The sequence below is a fragment of the Colias eurytheme genome, chromosome 27 (genome assembly GCF_061535395.1).
Source record: "Colias eurytheme isolate Ceu_HAF_F1 chromosome 27, ilColEury1 Martin Lab GWU primary, whole genome shotgun sequence".
Taxonomy (NCBI): Eukaryota; Metazoa; Arthropoda; class Insecta; order Lepidoptera; family Pieridae; genus Colias; species Colias eurytheme.
This window is the reverse complement of record NC_143006.1, coordinates 5,701,486-5,728,495: the sequence shown is the minus strand read 5'-3', so window position 1 is coordinate 5,728,495 and position 27,010 is coordinate 5,701,486. Positions and strand designations below refer to the sequence as shown.

At 35.8% G+C, this 27,010-nt stretch overlaps 1 protein-coding gene across 1 annotated transcript in view; it reads right to left on the bottom strand.

Annotated features, from left to right (window-relative positions):
* ena (ENAH actin regulator enabled) overlaps positions 1-26,192 on the bottom strand; it is a 31,007-nt gene extending 4,815 nt beyond the window's left edge. The window contains exons 1-13 of the mRNA XM_090117118.1: positions 25,564-26,192; positions 12,971-13,136; positions 12,142-12,297; positions 10,337-10,446; positions 9,429-9,822; positions 8,598-8,698; positions 5,953-6,043; positions 5,375-5,425; positions 4,222-4,410; positions 3,446-3,616; positions 2,548-2,650; positions 1,631-1,722; positions 199-322 (exon numbers count right to left, since the gene is read on the bottom strand). Coding sequence (XP_089973244.1) covers positions 199-322; positions 1,631-1,722; positions 2,548-2,650; positions 3,446-3,616; positions 4,222-4,410; positions 5,375-5,425; positions 5,953-6,043; positions 8,598-8,698; positions 9,429-9,822; positions 10,337-10,446; positions 12,142-12,297; positions 12,971-13,136; positions 25,564-26,057 — 2,242 coding nt within the window. The 5' untranslated portion in view covers positions 26,058-26,192. The remainder of the gene's footprint in view (positions 1-198; positions 323-1,630; positions 1,723-2,547; positions 2,651-3,445; positions 3,617-4,221; positions 4,411-5,374; positions 5,426-5,952; positions 6,044-8,597; positions 8,699-9,428; positions 9,823-10,336; positions 10,447-12,141; positions 12,298-12,970; positions 13,137-25,563) is intronic.
* Between the last annotated feature and the right edge of the window lie 818 nt (positions 26,193-27,010).

The window sequence follows — 27,010 nt, the reverse complement described above, 5'->3', positions numbered from 1 at the left end:
TGTGTGATGAACTCGATTATTTGTTCGTTGGTCTGGGTGTTATTATCTATATATTATGTATTTATTAAATATTATATTTATCGTCGCCTAGTGCCCACAACACAAGCCTTAATTGAGCTTACTGTGGGACTAGGTCGATTTGTGTAATAATGTCCTATAATATTTATTTATTTTCTCAATTTTTCCCCCATTCCTTACCGTCGAGTATCTCCCGCTTCATAAGCGCCATCTGTGAGCGCATTTCCCTCACTAGCTCCTGTTTGAAGCTCTCCCACTCTGCGGCGGTCACACAACCGCCTTCACCGCCACCGCCGTTCACTTGCTGTTGAGAGACAGACATATAAGAAATATTTATATCTTAACCTATCACGCGTCTGGCGCACAGCCGGCACCGATCCCGATAGTGTCAAGGGAGTTCACGAAATCTAGCTTTTTTATGACTACCGAGTTTGAAAATTTTATTTACCCTATTGTTCTATAATTATATGCCATGTATGATATATTTTTGGAAAGAAGAAGAAACTAGTTATAGCATAAAAATGTAATCATGACGATATATTTTTTCTATATAATTATAGAAATTGATTTAATTTTGTTTTAATTTTAATTGCTTACATACTAACACTTACATGATAATTCTGAGTTATCAAATGATCATATTCACGTTTTCATATCACTACACGATTGACAAATACATTCACTTATGTTTTCACACATTTAACACAACGTATTTCACTATAAATAATAACAAATCTCCATTATTCACAAACAAGAAAAAAAGTGCCATTTTGCGTCTTCCGCACTGAAAAGTTGAGACACTTTTTCACTGAGTATTCTTCAAATATCCCTAAAACCAATATCATAAACGTATTCTACGTACAATTTCCAGTAATATACGTCTCAATTATCACTCATCTAATTATTCCTCTCGGCATAATTCACAATCCAAATATTCGTTGAACAAGACAAATGTCACAAACTATGGCCGATGACGCAACTCAATCAATGATTCACTTTTTTTTTTTATTTTGTGGTTTTGGTCTCTATTGCCTGTCTCGGAGTCGTGTCGATTCGAATTATAAATGTTTAAGGCATAGAGAAATATTTTTTATACTGGAAACATTCACTTGTAAGTCTCTACTGATGACCTTCAATGTCACGGGCCGCGTTAGGCACAGAGTTTGTGCGCAGGACGCTACAGTACAATTTGCGTTACGACACAAATATTGTGCGTAGAACGTGTCACGGGTTAATATATATAAATCGTGTCACAATGTTTGTCCTCAATGGACTCCTAAACCACTTAACCGATTATAATAAAATTCGCACACCATGTGCAGTTCGATCCAACTTGAGAGATCCTATCCTGGTTTTATCCCGGAAATCCCTCGGGAACGGGAACTATGCGGGTTTTTCTTTGAAAACGCGGGCGGAAAGCTAGTATATATATAAAAATGAAACCCGTTTTCCTTGGTCACGGCATCACGCGTGAACGGGTGGACTGATTTCGATAATTATTTTTTTATTATATTCCTGGAAGTACGAGGATGGTTCTTATGTAGAGACAACGTAAATATGTACCACGGGCGAAGCCGGGGCGGACCGCTAGTCAGTAAATAAAAACACGCACCTTCAATATAGTCTCTTCGCTTGCAGAACCGAACCGTTTGCGGACAGACCGGGGCGATTGAGCTTGTTGTTGCGCGGGAGACTCGGAGCTTGCTAAAATATTAATAAAATATATATTTAAGGATTTACAATATAATATTTAGACTATATGGAAATTAATTAGTAATAACTAAAAAATTAAAACCATTTTAGAAAAACAAAAAACTACTTTTTTACACGATGCAATCATTTTTGTTGGAAAAATGTACAAAATATGCAAATATCTTTCGTTATTCATCCATACTGATATTATAAACCTGAAGAGTTTGTTTGTTTGTTTGTTTGAACGCGCTAATCTCGGGAACTACTGGTCCGATTTGAAAAATTCTTTCGGTGTTAGATAGCCCATTTATCGAGGAAGGCTATAGGCTATATATCATCACGCTAAGACCAACAGAAGTGGGGCCACGCGGGTGAAACCGCGCGGCACAGCTAGTTATTAGTATGTGTTTAAAATAATTTCAAAAATAATTCATACACAAATAGAAAAAAATGTCTATTAATTGAAGCTTGAATAAAAACAATGCGTGCCGCTATAGCTGCTTGCGTGATGTACCAAAGCAGATGATTTTAAATAAAAAAGAAAAATAGACATTTATAAACATAAAACCAAGTCAAAACGTGAAACATTTTCCATTATTACGCAGATTTTTTCAAAAACATAACTATTTTTTTTTATTTAATGTCGATACATTTTTTCAATTACCCCCACCACATTTTCATTTTCTTTCCTACACTAACAATTTTACACCCAAAAAATTAACAAAAACACCCCACAAATTAATATCTCATATTAACATTCTTACTCCCAAAAAACTCGAAAAAAATTCCAAAAAATCACAAAAAATCGCAAAAAAAATCCCACAAAAAGCGACTCACGCGTATTGCCATTACAGTTAGCTGGAAGGCGGTGCGGCAACGTCGCTGATCGTTCCCAGCTCTTCATCGGTGTAGAGTTGACGGAGTTGTCTGTTGATGTCTCCTGGAAATTGTAATATTTTCTTAATTTTTAACGTGATAACGTTTTTAAAATCGTTTTAGTCGGGTGACATGTTCAGAAACTTGTGTCACACCAAAACCTCACGAGCGCGATCGCAGGTATAACGAGAGAGAGACGGACCGATCTCCCGTCTCATCTCGAGCGCTGCCACTGCATTGTGTTATCACGTAAACATCTCGATCGTAAACCTACTTTACAAACAACCAATTTTTTTATATTATATGTAGACTTGTAATTATGATGGGAACACATCTACATAATTAGATTTTTACACGCAAATGAACAAGTGTGTATCCACACATTAGCATTGCACTCGCATCAATAATGACTTAATAAAAATTATTAAGCTGAAGAGTTTGTTTGTATGAACGCGCTTATCTCAAGAACCACTGGTCCGATTTGAAAAATTATTTCGGTGTTCGATAGCCCATTTATCGAGGAAGGCTATATATCATCACGCTAAAACCAACAGGAGCGGAGCAATGCAGGTATAACCACGGGGAAAAGCTAGTAATACATAATCACATTAACATAGATGGCTCTAGTAGCAACATTACATCCAGCACGTTGATACATATTACACACTACGATCAGTTTCCCGAGTTTCTTGTACTGTAATTTGTATGACTATAAATTGTTATTAGTATAAATTATATTACACACTACTTAGTATAAGTAGACACACATACACACACATAATATGATTCCGGATCCGGTTCAGGATCCCGATATAATACATCGGGATCCGGAATCCTAGCACACATCTATATACTATACCTCGGCTCTATCGAGATGCGCCCGTCGTCTAGCGAGCGTGCGCTGCATCTCGTGCATCATGCAGTGCAGGCTGGCGCGACCGGACCCGGAGCCGGCGCCGCCGGACCCGGACCCGGACCCGGCGGACTCGGTTCCGCCCGGGGGAGATGCCGCTTCGGCGTTTATCGCTTGCTGTAATGGGAGATATGGCGTATAAATGTGTTGTACTATTTTGTGTAAGTCATGATTGTGTAGAAAAAGTTGTCATAATTATTGTATACAAGCGGTCCGACCCGGCTTCGCCCGTGGTACATATTTCGCCTAGGTTCTTTCTCAGGGTCTAAAGATTGTCTGTGCCAAATTTCATCAAAATCGGTCCAGTAGTTTATGAGCGTTTATTATTATTCATTACCATCAAACAAACAAACAAAGTTTTCCTCTTTATAATATTAGTGTAGATAAGCACCCAGTCTGTTTGTGTGACAATATATCCATGTGTTTCGTGTGTCTATCTCTGTGTAGGACGATTTTGTTGTCTGTACGCTGTGTTTTCATGAGTGTCTTTGGGTATAGTGTATTTATATCACTGTATAGGTTGCGTGTAGATATGTATAGCGTATGTATAGCTGTGTATAGGTATGAATAGCGTGTTTATTACTATGTATAGTGTGTAGAGCGTGTTTATTATTATGTATATTGTGTATAGCATGTTTAAGAGTGTCTATAGTGTCTTTATAGCTATGTAAGTGTGCTTATAGCGTCTACATCTATGTGTTTGTGTGTATGTATGTACATACCTTCGCCTGTCTCTTCAGTCTCGCCTGCTGCAGCTGAGCCGCGAGCCCCGCGATCGCTGGGGGCTCCGCGGGCGGCTGGGGGGGCGGGGGAGGGGGAGGGGGAGAGGCTGTGGCCCCCGGCGGGGGAGGAGGGGGAGGGGGAGCCGTGGTGGTGGAGGGTTGTTGGGGCGGTGGGGGTGGGGCGCCTTGCTGTAATTACACATAATAGTATGTTTATATTTTATGACTTACTGGCGGTCCACCCCGGCTTCGCCGGTGGTTATATACATGTTTAAACTATCCTATATCTCAAGTTGGATCGAACTGCACATGGTGTGCGAATTTTATTATAATCGGTTAAGTGGTTTAGGAGTCCATTGAGGACAAACATTGTGACACGAGATTTATATATATTAAGATGTACACTTTATTGTACACAGGAAGTATTATGTATACTTTATTGTACACGGGAAGTATTATGTATACTTTATGTACACAGGAAGAAAAGTCAACAAGTTTTTTGTGTATGATTGATTGTTTCATGGCTATACGCCATTTCTTCCAAATAAACAGTATCTTTAAAGTTTAAACTGACAATGTGGTCACAGAAATCATTCAATCAAAGTAAATTTATTTAACTAATAACGCAATCATTTCATATTTTGTCTGACAACATACATTTGTATGCATATTGATAAATGAGAATTTTCTAGACATTTTTGATCGTGCAAAAAGACGAGGAGGACGAGGGAGGGCACCTCGTGATAGAATAAATAAATAAATAAATATTATAGGACATTATTACACAAATCGACCTAGTCCCACAGTAAGCTCAATTAAGGCTTGTGTTGTGGGTACTAGACGACGATTAATATAATATTTAATAAATACATAATATATAGATAATAACACCCAGACCAAAGAACAAATAATCGAGTTCATCACGCAAATATTTGCCCTGACCGGGGATCGAACCCGGGACCGTCGGCTCAGTAGGCAGTTACTTTACCACTGCGCCAACCGCGTCGTCTATTCTTTAAAAATTTATCCACGCAATTATTTTTTTAATGTTTATAAGTCGATATACAACTGAAAAATACAACTGCAATCTATGCATAATTTTTTTTACCACATTTTACATTCAAATTTATGATTAAATGAAAAAGAAACTTACCATGGGCGGCGGTTGTGGGGCCGCTGATGGGGTCGGTGGGGCAATGGGGCCCTGAAATATTCAACGTGCTTATAAATTGTCGAAATAAATGGTATTTATTGAATAATTATGACATTTCAAAATTTGTACATAACATTATGGATCTGTTATTTAAATGGAATAAGATATAATCCCATCTTTATAATAAGATTATGAAGATGGGATTGTAGCATTTGCATTCTTAAATACACTTTGTACTTTTAATTTTCTGTAGCTGGTAAAAATGTTTTAAAAATCAATGAAAAAAATAGACATGCAAATTCCATATTAGTGATGCTTACACCACCAAATTATTTTTGTTACTATTCATTAAAAAATGTTTTATTTAGTTAAACAATCTATACTAATATTATAAAGAGGAAAGGTTTGTATGTATGTGTGGTTTTCACGCATAAACTACTGGACCGATTTTGATGAAATTTTGCACAGATAATCTTTAGACCCTGAGAAAGAACATAGGCTACCTTTTATTTCGAAATATGTACCACGGGCGAAGCCGGGGCGGACCGCTAGTTAATTATAAAATAAACAATACTCACATTAGCGGGTGCGGGCAGATTCTGATGCGGGGGCACGGGCGGTGGGGCAACCACGCTCGCAGACAGGGACATGTTCGGGGGCATTGGGGCACTGGGGGCACAACGCAGAAAACATATTATTTATATAATGGTAATTTAGGAGTAAATAATACATATTTTGTTTTATTTATTCGTAATCATATAGCATTACAGTAATTAACATAATATCTTAATAAATTAATACAGAATTATGAGCCAATTAAGATTACAAAACAAGGTACTTACAGATAGATACTTTGAGTTAAATCTATACTAATATTATAAAGAGGAAAGGTTTGTATGTATGTATGGTTTTCACGCATAAACTACTGGACCGATTTTGATGAAATTTGGCAAAGATAATCTTTAGACCCTGAGAAAGAACATAGGTTACCTTTTATTGCGAAATCATTGACAAAAGTGCTGATGTTGCGCTTGCTTTTGAAGATTTCTTTAGTAATATCCCTGCTAGTATAACTAAGAATTTAAATTCGTCTTCAGCGCTTGCAGAGTCTTTATTGAGGGATCATGTTGCTGAGTGTAACAAATTATTTGAATTGCGACACGTGACTGCTGATGAAATTGTTAAAACTTTTAAAACATTAAATTTAAAAAAAACATGTGATCTCTGGGGTATGTCTGTAAATTTAGTAAATAATATCATAGAAAACATTGCCAATCAACTGGCGTTTATATTTAATCAGTGTTGTGACTGTGGTATATTCCCTGATTTACTAAAATTTAGCAAAGTTATTCCTTTATTTAAAAGTGGTGACCAAGAAGACAGTAATAACTATAGGCCAATTTCCATATTACCAACTTTGAGCAAAGTCTTCGAGAAACTAATTTTAAACCAATTAAGTAGTCATTTTGCATCAAATGGTTTACTGCACGCCAAACAGTATGGTTTCACAAAGGGGCGCTCTACCACTGATGCCGGAGTAGCTCTTTTGTCACATATATACAAAGCATGGGAAAATTCAAAGAATGCTTTGGGGATATTCTGTGACCTTTCTAAGGCTTTTGACTGTGTAGAACATTCCACTCTATTACGGAAACTAAATTTTTATGGTATCAAAGGTTTAGCTCAGGATCTCATAGCTTCATATCTTCAGAATAGGGTACAAACCGTTGTCGTTAATGGAGAGAAATCTCGCGGTGCGCCGATTAACATAGGTGTTCCGCAGGGATCTATCTTAGGACCGTTTTTGTTCTTAGTGTATATTAATGACCTACCTTATTATTTGGAGGATATGTGTGAAATAGTACTGTTTGCAGATGACACCTCATTAATTTTTAATGTGGATAGACATGACACAAATGTTGACGAAGTAAACTCTGCTCTTTTACGCATATCCAATTGGTTTAATACTAATAATTTACTATTAAATACAAAAAAAACAAATTGTGTAGAATTTATCCTCCCAAATGTAAAAAAGGTGAAAAGGAATATTATTTTAAACGGGGAGGTATTATACCCTGTGGAATCGACTGTTTTTCTTGGTTTGACATTAGATGAGAAGCTTCAATGGGGGGCCCATGTTACCACCACCGCTACTAAGCTCAGCTCAGCTGCATATGCAGTTAGAAGAATAAGGCATCTCACCGATGAAGAAACGGCTAGATTGGTTTACTTTAGCTACTTTCATAGCATAATGTCCTATGGAATTCTGCTATGGGGCAGGGCTGCAGATATAGAAACTATATTTATATTACAGAAAAGAGCCATACGCTCTATATATAATTTGCGTGCTCGAGACTCACTAAGAGATCTCTTTAAGAATACTGGTATCCTTACTGTACCGTCGCAGTATATATTTAATAATATTTTATATGTACACAATAACGCTTACTTACACACAAAAGTCGGAGATAGACATTGTTATGACACAAGAAACAGAAATAAAATTGAAATGCCATTTTTCCGGCTAGCTAAAGTTAAAAATTCATTTATGGGTCAAGGTATACGCTTTTACAACAGAATTCCTCATAATATTAAAGAGTTTAGTTGTTCTAAATTTAAAACTTATATAAAAAATGTACTAGTTCAGAGAGCCTATTACAGTATTAAGGAATATATGGACGATAAAAACCCATGGAGGGTTGTCGCGTAAAAACCACAGGACAGTTCTTTGGCATATTATGTTAATATAATTATTATTATGATGTTACATATGTAATTTGTAAAATTGTAAAACTGATATGATTAAAAAGAGCAACTATGGAGTTTCTTGCCGATTCTTCTCCGTAGATACTGCTTTCCGAATCGGTGGTAAATGCTAAAAATATGTACCTAATGACGTTTCAAAAGTGCTTCTAGAAGAAGTCTAATTGAATAAATAAATGTTTGAGTTTGTTTGAGTTTTGAGTTTGAAATATGTACCACGGGCGAAGCCGGGGCGGACCGCTAGTGAGTTATATTTTAAATGGCATGTCAGGAAGGTGTGAATTCCGTGTTTTGGTGAATTATATAATATCGTAATAAGAAAGGTTAATAAATAATTAAATAGTTAAATCTCCCTGTGTGTGTCTGTTTTATAAAAAAATAACATCAGAATATATAATTTTGAGTGTGTGTTTACGTTTCTACTCGTTGCGTGTATGTATGTATATATGTATGTACGCACCTATTAGTGCGGTGGTGCGAGTGCGGTGCGGGCGCGTGCGGCAGCGTGTGCACGCCGTGCGGCGGCGGCGTGGGGGCCGTTTGTACCGTTGTTTGAACCGTCTGGAATTTTATATTTCAATAATAACATATTTAATTATACCATTTTTGAAGTGAAAACTTCTTTAGCGGCGTTGAGCACTTTTTCTGTAATGGGTATAAAATCTTAAACTCGCGTCAGGACACGTGACCTGATCGAAAAAGCGTAAGACGGATACCATTCCAAAATATCAAACATGCTCAACGTTAATAATCAAGTTTTCACTTCTGCCGGCACTGCCGGAGTGCAACCCGTCTTTTTTTTTATATATTAGCATATTAACTGCCCGCAAATACTTTTTCTTTAAGTAGTTTGCAAAATTTTCAACAGTTATTTTCGTAATCGAAACGGACAAAAAACTAATGAATCTAAAATCATGAATAATAATTATTGAATTGGAAATAGTGTAACCATCGCTACTTTTATGAGATCACATCTTTTATGAAACACGATTTAAGCCTTATATTTTATGTTTCAATTTTGAAAAAAAAAACAGAACCATGATGTATAATTTGTATAAATAACCAATTTTTTTAATAGTTAAATAAATTAAAAAAAGAAATCACATGGGAAAATCAAAACACTGCTTTCGGTAGGTTAACATCAAATAAAAACATATCCTGTTAGGTTAAGTAGATTGTAAGTACATACATTGTTAATTGTAATATTGCCTATCTGCTAATAAAGAGTTTTTTGTTATTATCTGTAATATAAATTATTATTATTATTATAGAAAGAGAGACGGAAACTCACATTATGATGATGATGCGGCGCGTGATATTGACTCTGCGCCGCATGATGCTGCGGAGTTTGCACCGCGTGCTGACTGGGCAACTGTTGCGCTATTTGTTGGTGTTGCGTCGGCAACGCTTGGTGTTGCGTTGCTATTTGTTGATGTTGCGTCGCTATTTGTTGATGTTGCGTCGCTATTTGTTGATGTTGCGTCGCTATTTGTTGATGCTGCGTCGGTATTTGTTGATGCTGCGTTGGCAACGCTTGATGTTGCGTTGGCAACGCTTGGTGTTGCGTCGGTATCGCTTGGTGTTGCGTCGGTATCGCTTGGTGCGGTAACTGATGCGGTATTTGGTGGTGTGGCGCGTGGTATTGTGGCTGTTGTAGCATCGCTGCGTCTTCGCGCGTCATCGTTCTGAAAATGTGTTGTAAAATGTGTTGGATATTTTTGCGTATTTATTATATGACGAAAAAGTGTGCGTGCGTGTAGTATTCTGTTTTTGTTTTTTAATCATTCTGTTTTACTTTAAGTAAAACAGAAATATTAATCTAACAATTCACAAAAAAAATCGAAATGAAATGAAATATTTATTGAATGAACTTTCATAGCTTGTTTTTACAAAAATAAAATAGTTTACTTTAATAAAATAATTAAATAATCTATGTAATACAGTGTGCGTTTTAATTTGGTCAACAAATTGGCTTCTGCGTTTTGCTTTCTAACAACTTTTCAGAATTTAAGTATTATTATCATATCTTTTTTTAATACTACAAACGGCAAAGGAGCGGGCGGTGCACCGATGTAAGGTGATCACCGCCGCCCATGAGCAATTACAACGTCAGGTAACCTTGCGATTGTTTTGCCGGCCTTTGAGAGACGCATAGGCTCTTTTTTTCAATCTTAGACACTAAATAATATAAAACCTCACCTGTACCCCATATCTTCGTCATAGTGTGCGTTATGCCCGTTGTACGGCACGGGGGGGTTCGGCTGCACGGGCGGGGGGGCGGTGTTATTGCTCGCCTTGTTCGCTAGAACCTGTAAGTTTTTTAGGTGGATTTTAGTATGAATAATCTATACTAATATTATAAAGCTGAAGAGTTTGTTTGTTTGTTTGAACGCGCTAATCTCGGGAACTACTGGTCCGATTTGAAAAATTCTTTCGGTGTTAGATAGCCCATTTACCGAGGAAGGCTATAGGCTATATATATCATCACGCTAAGACCAACAGGAGCGGAGCAATGCGGGTGAAACCGCGGGGAACAGCTAGTGGCCACTAAAATCATTAACTGACTAGCTGGTTGACGAGACTTTGTACGGATTGAGGCTATGAAAAAATGCCTAAAAATGTTAATGGTAAAAGACATTTGATAACGATGACGATAGACGATAGAAAAATAACTAAGGTAAAGTAGTGTTATGGCCACAAACAGACAAGTATCTTAGTAGATATCATAATGTTTCACTAGGTCTAAAATCTTTAAAAAATCTTGGAAAAAATTGATATATTGCATGATTGAACGAGGCATTTATACATAAACGGAAATGAATGACTAGTATGAAAATTATCTAAATCAAAGATTTTAGTGCGAATTTGTAGATGGAAAATTTTATCAGTCAAGATGATTCATATCTTTTATTTCTATAAATCCTCTCATATACTAGATATTCCTATCTTTGTAACTACTGTAAGGATCTCGGCCAATATTTTACCTAAGATTTAAAAATATGCTAGCAGCATTTCTACCTCTTGCTTTTTATTTATTTCTTTGTATATGGTGTTTATACTATTTATTCCTCAGATGAAACATTTGCTTGAGCTATTAAATTTTCCTATACACTGTGGCTCTCTCCAACAAATATTCCAACCTATCCTAGAAGAGAAACTTAGCAATCAAAGCACCTTTTTCCCACTATTACTGTCCATTTCCTGATACCCCAACCGTGAGTCAATTGTAAAGGAAACACGCGTGATTTCAGTCACGTAGTTAATTCGTGCACGTCGTTGTTACTGTCTATAGTAGCTAATTATGCGAAATTATCGAAGTCAATTTATTTATGCACTTTTAGTTGTACCCTTGGTGCTTTAATTTGGATCCAGGTTCAAGTTCTTAATTGTATGACTTACATCAGAAAGAAGACTAGATTTGTAGACGTTTTTAATAAAAATTTTAGCAGTACAAGTTAGAGTAAGACACTGCCATATAAAAGCACGTTGAAGCCAAGCTTTGGGCTAAATAAATTACCAAGGCAATTATTTTGGCGAGATATCGTGGAAAATGCTTGCAATTTAAAGTCTTTGTCAGACTCAGAAAGGTGATAAGAAAAATCAACCTGTTTATGTATTAAACACCTAACCTATTAAGAAAAGAAGGCACGACATTACAAATTTTTACTCCTGAGCATCCTTTCATTACCGGATAGATGTTATCCGGAAATTACCTTTAGCAACACAGCGGCAAAACTTTACCATCAGATTACCAACACAATATCCACCATCTAAACTTTGGATAAAAAAAGTGAAGTCCCGAGTACCCTAGTGGGGTAAGGGGCAGAAGCTGTTATGCATACATCTGTTTCACTGATCGATTTTCCTTATGGACAAGTAGTATCCTGCCAGACCAAGAAATTTTGTTTCTTCGCCTGCACCACGAATCGAACCCAGAACCCCTCGGATCTTCGCTCCGAGCTTTAACCACTGTACCAAGGAGGCGATCAAAACTAAACCCTCACCTCCAACGTATGCATCATGGCCCTCGCGAAGCTGTCCGCGTCCTCGCGACACGAGAAGTTCAGCCCGTACACGTGCCGCGCGTCCCTCCATTGGTGAAACGTGGCCGTCGCCTGGTTGTACTTGAGCCCTCTGACTATACCGCAGTTTATTACCACCTGGAATGGGGAGGTTTAAATTTAATAACGTTTTCGCTTGATTGAAGTATACCATTTGGTAATTGATATCTAGGCATATTTATGATGGACCACGTAGTAAGTAGTAATTATGGTGAATTTAGATATATATGTAGTCTTGAAATTGAGATCTTAATATTCAATTTGCTACTATAATAAGCAATATAGATTGGCCACTTGGTTCATTCTTTTCGAGGTTAACACCATTTGGTAATTAAGCTATTGAAAATGACGGAATACCCTAGGAGAATTAAGCTATTGCAATAAGACATTTGATTTGCTACCTGATGCTGCTGAAGATGATAACCTGTATCCTTTAAAATGTATTTACGTATCATTTTTACAAACTTGGCTACTAACCTCATGATCGTTCAGTTTGCTGCCCACCACTCGGGACGTGTTGTGCTGCGTGTGATGGTAGATGAGCACTTTGGACCATCTGACCATCTGACTGACTTACACAGAACTTGGCTACTAAAATACCAACCTCAAGATAGGTTAGTTACTAACCTCATGGTCATTTAGTTTCCTGCCAACAACTCGAAACGTGTTGTGCTGCGTGTGATGGTAGATGTGCACTTTGGACAAGCCCGAACTTGAGCCCAAGAGAATCCACTGACCATCTGACTGAGTTATACATTACTTGGTTACTAACCTCGTGGTCATTTAGTTTTCTGCCAACAACTCGGAACGTGTTGTGCTGCGTGTGATGGTAGATGTGCACTTTGGACAGGCCCGAGCTGGAGCCCGAGGGGATCCACCGCTTGAGCGCATCGTCGTACACCATTACCGATGCGCGCGCGCTGCTTATTGATTGCTCGCTGTGAACAAAGGGGATGGTGTAATTAGAATCATAGAATCATGTTGTTGTCATAGATATTTTGACGCTACCTATATGTATTTATGACGTGAAATAGATAGATGAAAAGAAACGTATAATTGATTTAAGGGCTGGGCTGATTTTTCAATCCTTGGTTAATACTTATTTGTCGAATAACGTACTAAACTACCATTTCAAAAATGTATTCTTTGGCCGTATTTGACAGTTTACGGGTGACATTTTAATATTATCGTGTAATACTTTATTGGGCGGATAAGTTTTTTAACTATGGATTGAAAAATCGGCCCTAAATCAAATTATTATTCCAATCAACATAAATATTTGGTTTAAATATATTGACGTAGATTGCTATCTACATATTTTGTTGATTGAGTAAAAATACCACTTTTCACACGATAAAAGGTATAATTAAGTTGATTTTAAGTTCAGAAATAGATTTATATGGAGCATTGAAATGGGCTAGACTGTGTAAATTATTTTTTAATAAAAAAGCGTTTTGTATTTTTAGAATATCGTAATTACCATACCTACCTGATTACCTACACAGATCTAATTAAATGTAGTGTAACACAGTTTGTTTGTATGTATATATGTATGGTTTTCACGCATAAACTACTGGACCGATTTTGATAAAATTTGGCACAGATAATCTTTAGACCCTGAGAAAGAACATAGGCTACCTTTTATTGCGAAATATGTACCACGGGCGAAGCCGGGGCGGACCGCTAGTTTTATATAAACAAATACCTACATATACTTTACCAAAACAAACTGTACCTACAAGTAAGAAGCAGACCACAGTAGCGGTGAACCAATGAAAGTTTTGCTTTCAACGTGATGGGAAAGTTGGAATTAAGTTCGTCGGTTGCTTCTGGATTAAGTCATTGGGTTGGTGAATTATCTACGATTCAGTGACCGCAAATCTTAATCTTATATATAAAATTCTCGTGTCACAATGTTAGTCTGCATACTCCTCCGAAACGGGTGGACCGATTCTCATGAAATTTTTTGTGCATATCGGGTAAGTCTGAGAATCGGCCAACATCTATTTTTCATATGTACCACGGGCGAAGCCGGGGCGGACCGCTAGTATGTATATATAAATCTCGTGTCACAATGTTTGTCCTCAATGGACTCCTAAACCACTTAACCGATTATAATAAAATTCGCACACCATGTGCAGTTCGATCCAACTTGAGAGATAGGATAGTTTAAACATGTAGGTACCACGGGCGAAGCCGGGGCGGACCGCTAGTAAATTTATATTATTTTAGTGTTTCGCTATAATGACGAAAGATATTAAATTTATTTTAAGTGGATAATACACAATTCTATACATTCTATGCGTTATAGTATACCTAATATAATAATTTACACCACCAATACATAGATCATCAAGTAAAGATTAGGTAGTGTGGGGATAGACGACAGAACATAGAAAGAGATCCATAATTATCGCTGAATCACAGTATTACCATTATTTCCTACAGTAGTGCGACGAATGTACTTGTGCAGAGAAACGGAGGGGAACTGGCGGGGGTCGGGCGACGCGGGCCGCGTAAAGCAAACACGCTTAGTTTGCTTTACCTAGCGCGAAAGGATGACGCAGTCGTATTTTTTGTGTAATAATTTTATTATACATAGGTACTTACATATTCTATTATGGCGCGCACAAACTGTTCGGTTTACGGATGTAAATCTACATTGAAATCCCAGAAGGAAACAATATTTCAGAAAGATTGTATTAATTGTATCTGTTGAATTAAAATCAAAGCTATGTATATGTTGTCCTCATTATTTTCTTGAGATTGTACATCCCAATGCGAATGCATTACTTAGTTAAATGTTATAATATACAATTAAGAACATCCAAAAATAAAGTGTCCACGTAAATAATATTTAGCAGTGCAATATCTGTAATTATATATTTATGAACAAATAATTACATCAGATTTAATAATCGCAATTATTTTGAATGTACATATGAATAAAGATTTCATCATAATATTAATAATCACAATTGTTTTATTTCCCATTTGTTGCAACCCTAGCGTATTTTCGTGTGGCAGCGTAAGTACCTACGCTGGCGGCGGCATCGCGCGACATCAAAGGCGATTCCTTACTGTAGGAAATAATATTGTAATACTGTGGCTGAATTATGAATACTAATAATATTGACCTAGTTTAAAGAGCATATACAAATTCAATATGTATCTATTTTCTTACGTATAAAACAGACTTAGTTTACAGTTAAATATTAAAAACGATTAAACTATCAAATATCTTATATATAAAATTCTCGTGTCACAATGTTAGTCTGCATACTCCTCCGAAATGGGTGGACCGATTCTCATGAAATTTTCTGTGCATATCGGGTAAGTCTGAGAATCGGCCAACATCTATTTTTCATATGTACCACGGGCGAAGCCGGGGCGGACCGCTAGTATGTATATATAAATCTCGTGTCACAATGTTTGTCCTCAATGGACTCCTAAACCACTTAACCGATTATAATAAAATTCGCACACCATGTGCAGTTCGATCCAACTTGAGAGATAGGATAGTTTAAACATGTAGGTACCACGGGCGAAGCCGGGGCGGACCGCTAGTAAATTTATATTATTTTAGTGTTTCGCTATAATGACGAAAGATATTAAATTTATTTTAAGTTGATAATACACAATTCTATACATTCTATGCGTTATAGTATACCTAATATAATAATTTACACCACCAATACATAGATCATCAAGTAAAGATTAGGTAGTGTGGGGATAGACGATAGAACATAGAAAGAGATCCATAATTATCGCTGAATTATGAATACTAATAATATTGACCTAGTTTAAAGAGCATATACAAATTCAATATACAGTATCTATTTTCTTACGTATAAAACAGACTTAGTTTACAGTTAAATATTAAAAACGATTAAACTATCAAATATCTTCTCGTGTCACAATGTTAGTCTGCATACTCCTCCGAAACGGGTGGACCGATTCTCATGAAATTTTCTGTGCATATCGGGTAAGTCTGAGAATCGGCCAACATCTATTTTTCATATGTACCACGGGCGAAGCCGGGGCGGACCGTTAGTTTTTAATATAAAAATCTTTATCTTGTTACTTTCCCGCACACAATCCAACAAAATTAAAACGTCTCAAAAACCAGCTACACCCAACAACATTATGCAAAAACCACTCAAAGGGCACGCAGTCGCAGACGGTTGCGCAACAGTCGCCCAACATTGCCCAACGTGTTGCGTAAGTTTGCCCACGCGGGACGGTACGCCCACGACGCGACGTGGTTGTGTAGCGAAATCGGATTATGTTAACTTGTATGAAAATATGAATGAATATAATATGGTAAAAATAATAATTCACTAAAAAGGTACGAATAAACAGCTGATGAAGGTAAAGTAAGCGTTATTAAAGATAGCTCAAAAACAACTAGTCAAATCTGGATCAAATGTTCTCACCCGAATACAGCTTAAAAATTCATGAAATATGATTTCCATTAGAAAATGTTAAACAAAAATTTAAAATACAGTGTTATCGATGAGCCTAAAACGGGTGCCACTTATACTTTTTTTTTTGTCAATAAACCTATAATGTATAAATCTATGGAAAGGATAAGAAATACACGTTATTTATTTATAGGTATTTATTTAAAACTTATTTATTTATTTAACTCTTTAATAGTTGTACAGAAGCCTTAGAACTACTTACACAATACACATAGAACAGAGTACAACTATTTTGGCGGCCTTATCACTTAATAGTGATCTCTTCCAGGCAACCACGGTAAAAGGTAAACAAGCAAAATGATCACTAATTGGCGGGACGAGAACAGAAAAAGTATAATTAATAGCAAGAAAACAAAAAAAAAATAATAATATATATCTATCATAAATAATACATGTCCATATACAATATCACATATACTATACATATACATACACAATATATAAATATACATATACATAAATAAAATAAACAGATATACACACCAATTACATATTATATAATAAACATAATTAAAATATACTTAGAGGGAAACACACTGATATTGAATAAGATAAAATTATTATACGAATACCATCTAACTTAATTCTTCTTCTTAAATCTAAAATAACTTAATTTTACTCTCATTCATACTAACGCATACAAGTCCAATTAACATTCCCTACATCCTGTAACTATCAACTGTCCAGTGTCCTGTAAACCAAAACCACCTAAAAATCCAACTGCAAAATATTTCACGCACATTATTCATCGCGTCAAGTCCAGAATCTTATCCGCAAACGAAACATGGCCACCAGATGTTTGGTAACGTAAACAATAGCCGAAATATAAATAATAACACAGCTTATTAACAAAAAAGTTCACCGACTTACACAGAAAATGGAGCAAATTCTGGCACCATAATATAGGCACAGTATTACAATATTTCCTACAGTATGGCAACGAATGTACTTGCACAGAGAAACGGAGGGGAACTGGCGGGGGGTCGGGCGACGCGGGCCGCTTAATGCAATCACGCTTAGTTTGCATTAACTAGCACGAAAGGACGACGCATTCGTATTTTTTGTGTAATAATTTTATTATACTTACATGTTCTCTAATGGCGCGCAAAAACTATTTTGTGTATGGATGTAAATCTACATCGTAATCCCAGAAGTTATTAAGATATTTTAGATAGATTGTATTTGTATCTATAGAATTTTAATCAAATCTATGTATATTATGTTGTTCTCATTCTTGTCTTATCAGATTGTATACATCCCAATGCGAATGCTTTACTTAAGCATTCGCATTGGGATGATTTAATTACTTAGTTAAATTTTGTAATAGACAATTAAGAACATCCAAAAATAAAGTGTCACGTAAATATTTAGCAGTGCAATATATGTAATTACATATATATTTATGAATGAACAAATAATTACATCAGATTTAATAATCGCAATTATTTTGAATGTACATATGAGTAAATAATTTCATCATAATATTAATATTGTTATCACAATTGTTTTATTTCCCATTAGTTGCAACCCTAGCATATTTTCGTGTGGCAGCGTAAGTACCTACGCTGGCGGCGGCATCGCGCGACATCAAAGGCGTTTCATTACTGTAGGAAATATTATTGTAATACTGTGATATAGGTATGCAGCATGAACTATGGTGGCTCATTTATTAAAGCATTCTATTTAATTTAACACATAATCTATATATATAATATAACTAAGTCGATAAAATGTGCGTGCCGATAAAACTTAAAAAGGAGTCCCGACACGATAAAGGGACTTATGTGGTGTGATAGCCCTTTATCCCCCCTCGAACAAGAAAGTTCCCGTTTTAATCTAAAGGGCATGTTTTTAAAGATATAAGGGACTTTCCGACCCTTCAACTTGGAAATTAAGTGCAGTGGCGCCATCTGTTATCGAATATTTGAACTTCGGAGACTATATTACACTCCAATAGACATAGTGTACACACTATGTCTATTTGTCTCCATAGTTGTGAGCCATTGCAGCATGTGTAGTAGTGGCGCGAAATTTAAAATTCCAATTTCAATAAAATCTTAAATTTAAATTTTGTGTATTTATACGTCATTATTTAACGTATATTTTGGAGTTAAAGCGACATAATTTTAGTTATCCAAATTAATTCTCAAAATATTAAAAAATTTAGGTTTTTAAATTTCGCGCCTTTACTACATACGCTACCGCTACAGAAGCTAGAAAGTTCCCGTTTTAATCTAAGGGCGTGTTTCTAAAGATATAAGGAACTTTCCAACCCTACATAGTGGCGCCATCTGTTATCGAATATTTGAACTTCATTCAGGACAACGATTGTTTGGGTTGCATTTCCAAAAGCGTTGCGAGCAAATTTCAATAAAGTCTTAAATTTAATTTGATGCTATAATAAAGTTATTAAATTTTGTGTATTTGTACGTCATTAGCTAACTTATATTTTGGAGTTAAAGCGACATAATTTTAGTTATCCAAATTATTTCTCAAAACCTTAAAAAATTTAGGTTTTAAAATTTCGCGCTTTTAGTACAAATGCTACCGCTATAGAACCTTTTATTATGGCGGACGATAGTGACCAGAATACTCTAGAAGGTGTGAGAGAGAAAATATTTTCAAATTTTCTCGAATATTCTAGAGCCTAGCTCTCTGAATATATAAGAGCCCGGTGTCGCTCACCAGAGTTAGTTTAATTTGAACAGCGAAACGAGCGATTTCAAAACGAAAATAAGAGAAGTTATCTGTGAGCCTTTATTTAGAAGTATCACGTGTGAGTATTTTTAATAGTGTGTTTAATTAACTCTCGATTTTGAAACGAAATAGAAATAAGTTATTTGTGGGTTTTTTTCGTGAAATTTCCCTATAATATTAACAACATGTAACCCATCAAACCCAAAACAGCTATGGGACTCTTTCAAAAGGAGTATGAGTGATGATATATTGTACCAAGTCCGACAAGCTAATCCTGAACTCACTATAGAATTCAATGACGAGATCTTCAATGAAACACTCATTCGCTTAGAAGATAAATGTTTAGCAATAAATAATCAAGCCTAAGTAGAACTTGGAATGCCAGCACCACAAAGAAATGCTTTTAGTGTGCTAAACTACGAAATTATGAAGGAAAAAAGTTACAACATCAATCAACTACTTGAATACAATGCTCACAACTCTCAATGACAATAAAAAAAAAGTTTACGACGTTATAATGAGCCGGATAAATAACGATATTGGTGGAATTATTTACTTGGACGCACCAGGAGGCACCGGTAAAACGTTTCTCATAAATCTAATACTGGCGGAAATACGTGCTAAAAAACTCATCGCACTGGCACTAGCATCATCTGGCATTGCAGCCACACTTATGGAAGGAGGACGATCTGCCCATTCTGCCTTACAACTACCATTGAATATAGCCGAACAACAATTCCCGGTATGTAAAATTTCAGGAAAATCTGGACGTGGTAAATTCTAAACCAAGCTAAAATTTTCATCTGGGATGAATGCACCATGGCCCATAAAAAATTTATAGAAGCCATGGACAGAACATTACAAGAATTGCGAAAAAACTCTGAAATAATGGGAGGAGCTCTACTCATACTCTCAGGAGATTTTCGACAAACACTTCCAGTTATTCCCAAGACAACATCAGAAGACGATATCAATGCATGCTTGAAAAAATCACATCTCTGGCTACAAGTCCAAATACTGCAATTAACAAAAAACATGAGAGTTGAATTATCAAGAGATGAAACAACAGCACAATTTGCTAAAATACTTTTACAAATCGGCGAAGGTACATATCCTACTGACCAAACGACCGGCCTCATTGAACTTAACAGTGATTTCTGTAATATAGCCACTACTGAAGACGAACTAATCGACAAAATTTATCCAAATATTATTCAGAACTATACTAATGCAGAGTGGTTATTTCAAAGAGCAATTTTGGCCACTAAAAATAATATTGTTGACGATATCAATTTTAATATTCTGAAGAAAATACCTGATGAAGAGAAAATATATAAATCGATCGACACGATGGTATCTATTGAAGAAAGTGTCAACTTCCTCACTGAATTTCTAAACTCTTTACAAGTACCAGGAATGCCATTACACTGCCTTCGTCTGAAAATTGGAACTCCAATCATACTACTCAGAAATCTCAACTCCCCAAAATTATGTAATGGAACTAGAATGATCGTAAAACAGCTATCGAATAATATCATTGAAGCTGAACTTATTTCTGGAAAGACCAAAGGACAGACAGTATTTATACCTAGAATACCACTGATCTCTTCGGAATTGCCATTTCAATTTAAAAGACTGTAGTTTTCAATAAAATTAACCTTTAGTTTTACAATTAACAAAGCGCAAGGACAAACTTTAAAATATTGTGGCATTAACCTCAAAGAATCCTGCTTCTCTCACGGTCAGCTATATGTAGCTTGCTTCAAGAGTAGGAAATCCGAAAAATTTATGTATATATACTCCGGACAATAAAATGAAAAATGTTGTTTATAAACAAGTATTGTAAATAATGAGAAAACGTTTTCAATAAATTTTTTTTTACTTTTTACGTCATAGTTTATTTTTTTATTTCGACTCTACCACGTCATCTCATATCAACTCCCGGGCGAAGCCGGGTTTTTTAGCTAGTCTACTATATAAAAATAAGTCGGGTTTTCCTTCCAGACCGCGCTATAGCTCCAGAATGCACGAACCGATTTCCACGGTTTTGCATTCGTTGGAAAGGTCTCGGGCTCCGTGAGGTTTATAGCAAAGAAAAGGTGTCTCTGGTGGCGAAACGGAGTTCGCCCGGTTTGCTAGTTGTTTATGAAAAGACAATGCGAACATGGTGAAAATTGAAAGATTTTAAATTAATAAATACAGCTGAATATTAAACGTGCAATGGATCTGCAAACCCCATATTCTATACGCAATAAAAACAAAGTCTAGATAGAACCTATAATAACTGGAACGATAGTCCAGTCACCACGCACTACGCCATAATCATTTATGCTAATAAAATAAAGATAAAGGTTCTAATTCTATGTTTGTAGGAGGAAATCTTGGGAAGTACTAAAACGATCATGAAATTCTTTCACTTACAGAAAGCTACACCAGCATTGACATAATTATTTTAATACTCTTATTCAAGCTGAGCGAAGTCGGTGCATGTTGCTAGTCAATTATAAATTACCTCTATCATATCACAATCACAAGTGCACAATAAAAAGCGACTGCAATATAAAACAAACCAGAATATTAACATTTTTATTCACACACACATGTCGAGCATTGTTGACCCGAAAGTGAAATTGACGCAGGGAAAATATTCCGAGTTTCTAGTGCAGGATGTGCTAGGCATATTGTGTACGCTCATGTATCTGCAGTAAACAAAACGTATATAAAAATAACAAAAAAATCATACCAAAACGTATGTGTGTAAATCGAGAACTGAAGAAAATGAACTGATAAAAAATGAAAATATCAGCTAAAATATTGTCAATAAATCTAGCTCTTATACCTTCATTGGTAGTTTTAAAAGCTATAAATATCCTCGAGACATCTCATAGAAGGCGCAAAACTTCCTGTCCAAAAACACGAAGATTTATAATTTATTTTTGATACTCTTTTCATTCCCTTGAACCATATAAGTATGGTATTATTAAGTGTGCAAAATTTAAAGTTGATGTAGTCACTAGTTGTGCTCCGCGGTTTTACCCGCAGTGCTCTGCTCCTGTTGGACTTAGCGAGATGATATATTATATCCTATAGCCTTCCTCGATAAATGGGCTATCTAACACCGAATGAATTTTTCAAATAGGACCAGTAGTTCCCGAGATTAGCGCGTTCAAACAAACAAGCAAACTCTTCTGCTTTATAATATTATTATCACTTATCCTTTACATTTAGGTAACTATCCAACCTTCTCTAACGCTTTAAAAACACCATCTCAATTAACCAAACTATTACTATTACGAAACCAGGCTACCTGAGATAACTTTCATCTTCCGATACCGATTGTGTTTCTACAAAAGCGATTGTTTTCGCCTACCTACCATTGTTTAAATACCGTTATAATAATGGGTTCCGAATTGTATTACGACATAAAAATATACCTACTCTAGTGGTCAGTCGAATGGGCCATGTCTAAACTGAAGACTTTCTGTTTTTGTGTTTGATTTTAGGTTGGATTTTAACGGATTTAAAACACGCTTTATTTGTTGCAGTATTATTGTTTCAAGCTCGTTTAACAGCGTAAGAAAAGTCAGGTTATATATAAGTTTTAAATCCGTTTATCTTCATTTCTCAAAATGAATATATTTTGAACTGACTTAAAAATGGAGGAAATTATCAATTCGCCTATACTAATGTTAGTAACGATCAATCTGTAAATACATTTATCTAACAAAATTCATCAAAATGAATTCCGCAGTTCGGACATGAAGACGTGAATGTGACGATAAACAAACTAATGTAAAATTTATAATAATTAAATATAATGTCGTTTTAAGATCACTTTCTCATTACAAGAAAAGGTGATTAATTAAACTGCAATCTCGATCATCAACTAAAATTTATGGTCACACAAACACACTGACCTCTTTAACAATTCCAAGTATTCGAATGGACAAATAAATAAATTCTGCGACACGAATACTTCGAATTTTCAGCCCTAAAGGTATTAATTATCATTTTCGACTTAATTACAATGTAAAAACTTAATATTTAAATGTAAAATTGTAAATGTCTTAAAGCAGTATTATTACCAGGGTGGAAAAGTGACAGCGCTATAGTATAAGTCGTCTAGCGCTATCACTTTCCCACACTGGAAATAATACTGCTATAAAACATCATGGTATTTGACTTCAATCGGTTGAATGAGGTAAAAACCCCACTTATTATGCACGTGGGATTTAGTACACACTGTATATTGTTATCTTATTATTATTATTTAGCTACTCTTTAGTTAAATATTTTAAGACGTTACTAGGTCATGTCAAAACAAATAAACATACTTCTTTATCAAAACTCTAATATTAAAGTAGAATTTTATATTTATACCTAGAAAATGCCAATCCACATCGTAATCAGTCTAAAATAGAATTTCATCCAAATCTTTTTTTTATTATTTCACTGTTAGATAGTCCATTTATCGAGGAAGGTTCTTCGCTATAATATATCAGCACAATAACACAAATAGGAGCTGAGCAATGCGGGTAAAACCACGGGGCATAGCACACATTATTTCACGTAAGTGTAACAAACTTCCATCCAACTTCACAAACTTGACATTTATATATCAACTAGCGGCGCTCCGCGGTTTCACCCGCGTGGCTCCGCTCCTGTTGGTCTTAACGAGATGATATATAATTTATAGCCTTCCTCGATAAATGGGCTATCTAACACCGAAATTTTTCAAATCGGACCAGTAGTTCCCGAGATTAACACGTTCAAACAAACAAACTCTTCAGCTTTATAATATTAGTATACGTTAGATTATTGGCCTTTTTACATTCACACTATCCTACAAGATGTTCTCACATCCATTCTGTCTAAAACGAGCGTGTTTAAACACAGGTACAATATGTTATCATTTTGATGGATGGTGGATATGGAATCTAGTTATCCCACGGAGATAATTTTTGTAAACTTGAACTAATATTATACAACACATTCGATAACAATCACGTGAATATTTTGAACACATAAGAAACAAAATAGACCAGATTTTTTTAAGAGAAACTTCCTTAGGCGCGTTGAGAATAAAATTAAAAGGTTTCGTCTTGGCAATACCCTCACGTGATGGAGTAAGGCAACGATTTTGGTATTTTTAAATCTTGTCAAAGAAGTTTCACTTCTCACACGTGTGCTCGACACACACACTCTTTCTATAATTACTTAATAAAATAATATGCTTTCTTATAGGGTCTTCCGGTTAAACCACTAACTATAACTTATAAGGTAAAGCATAAATACTATGCAGACTACGAGTTACATTACTTAATAAATAATAATATTAATTTGTAAACAGGAAGATAATTCCCAAAACCTTCGATCAAGTAAAATAACTACAATATAATGCTTATAAAATGACATTATAAATCTTTTACAAACTGATGTAACTCCATTCCTGACTTACAAGCATGCCTTACCAAAGATACACCACAGGCCCAAACTGTAAATAGTCAAAAAATGCTTATCGTAAGATCTAACTGGCCAATCTTGACCATATACGGAATACTAGAATCTACAACATACCACAACTTCGCAATACATTTACTCTAACATCAACCTACAACCCTCCCACATATTATATTAAATGATTATGCGGTTTAAAAAACTACTACAGAATATAACAGGAGAAATCTGGCAAGCCCACACTCGCTGAGATTACTACTACTGAACTCAATCATCAGACAATATTGCTTGTATTTATTCTTTTCAACTCAATCTAAGTATAATTGTAAAGTTCCATCATGATAAAAGTACAATTTAAAATTAAATTGATCATTAAAATTTTTATTACATAGTTGTGGCCAGCTAGCCAGAAAAGCGTTTAATAAAAGCAATAATATATACTCACGTAGAATTACCATTTCTTAAAGCAGTATTTATTCCAGTGTGCAAAAATGAGAGAGCTATATAGGTCGTCTAGCGCCATCACTTTCCCACTAATAATATATATAAATAGTACTATTTTAAGACTTCATAGTGACCCCTAATTTAGGGGTCACTATTATTAAATATGAATGATTTGAAAGAACCAACTATGTCATCAAGCTTTAGGGGCCCTAAAGCTTGATGACATAGTTGGTTCTTTCATCTCCATTCAACCTGATAATATCTTATTATAAAAGCTACTCACTGTGACCAATATTCCTCCCAATTCTTCTCCTTACTGGAACCGTACCCACGCGGAAGCGTCGCCGTTTTACATCTTCCATTTAGCGACGCTGCGTCCCTTTTATCCGGCAAGCTTAACACCGAGTGCCTTTGCACGGGCTCCGAACGAAACGACTGAAAGGACACCTGTGACCCTTCGTCGTTCGAGCGCAGACTCGACTGGGACCCTTTAAACCCATTCTGCACTGTACCGTAGTCCCCATTTCTGTATTCTACCGCTTGATTCGCTTCACTGTTAACTCTGTTAACAGGGCGAGGAGGTCGTCTGTATTCCATGTTTTCCTGATTGAAAGAGGAAGCCCGTTTCATCTTTGGCGACTCTTGCACGCTGGTTAAAGACGGCATCTTGCTCTCTTTCTCTAGATCGATCTCTTGTTCGATTTGCGTCTGCACATGCGCTAACATCTCCTCCAGATCACCCAGATCCGGATTGATATTCAGTTTGGAACGACGCATTTTGCACACTATTCTCTCACCATTTTTTATTTACACACACTATAATAAGTATAATTAAATTAAACACTGCAATCGTTTCATTATAATCGATGGTTCTTTTCCTTGTACTCGCTATGCAAACGTAATAGTAAAATGTTTTTACATTAACTTAAAACTCGATCATGGTATCAACCTAACGCAATACGCGACACGTCCGGCCCCCACGAGTGTCGGAGCTCAACTGATTGAAATTCAAGTATAAAGCAGAACTCAATTACACTGAGAGCATGACACAGTTATCAAATACTTGTCAACTAACCTGAATATCCATTGCCTTATCAGTTGACATCCGACATTGATAAAAAAATATTATTTTATTGAAGCGAAAAGATCATAGTAGTCATTGCTTTTCCGTGTAATAGATTTTAGTCACGATCTCTATTGACAGGGTACAGTGAAATCAAAAATTTATATTTTCCTGCGCCCGCGCATGTTTGGTTGCGAAACTTAATTGTTTATATATTTAGGTCAGAATAGAAAGGATTCCGCTGTATTCAATTAACTATTGTCAATAAAGTTTCATCGATGATTAATTGCGTATAATATACGGCGTATTAGGTATAATAAGTTTAAAGTAAGTTTTTACAAAATATTTTATGCTCAATATTTATAGAGCATATACCTATTGACCGCCTCCTTGGTACAGTGGTTGACGCGTGAGCGTAGAACCGAGGGGTCCTGGGTTCGATTCCCAGTGGAGACGAAGAAAAAAAAATGTCTCGGTCTGGCAGGACACAGAAGGCTGATCACCTACTTGTCCCTAAAGAAAATCGATCAGTGAAACAGATGTATGAATAATGCATCTGCCCCTTACCCCACTAGGGGACACGGGACTTCACTTTTTTTTTATATACCTATTTGGAAAAAAATAGACAATCATCGGATACGATGCGCTTACGCATATCCTTCCTTTG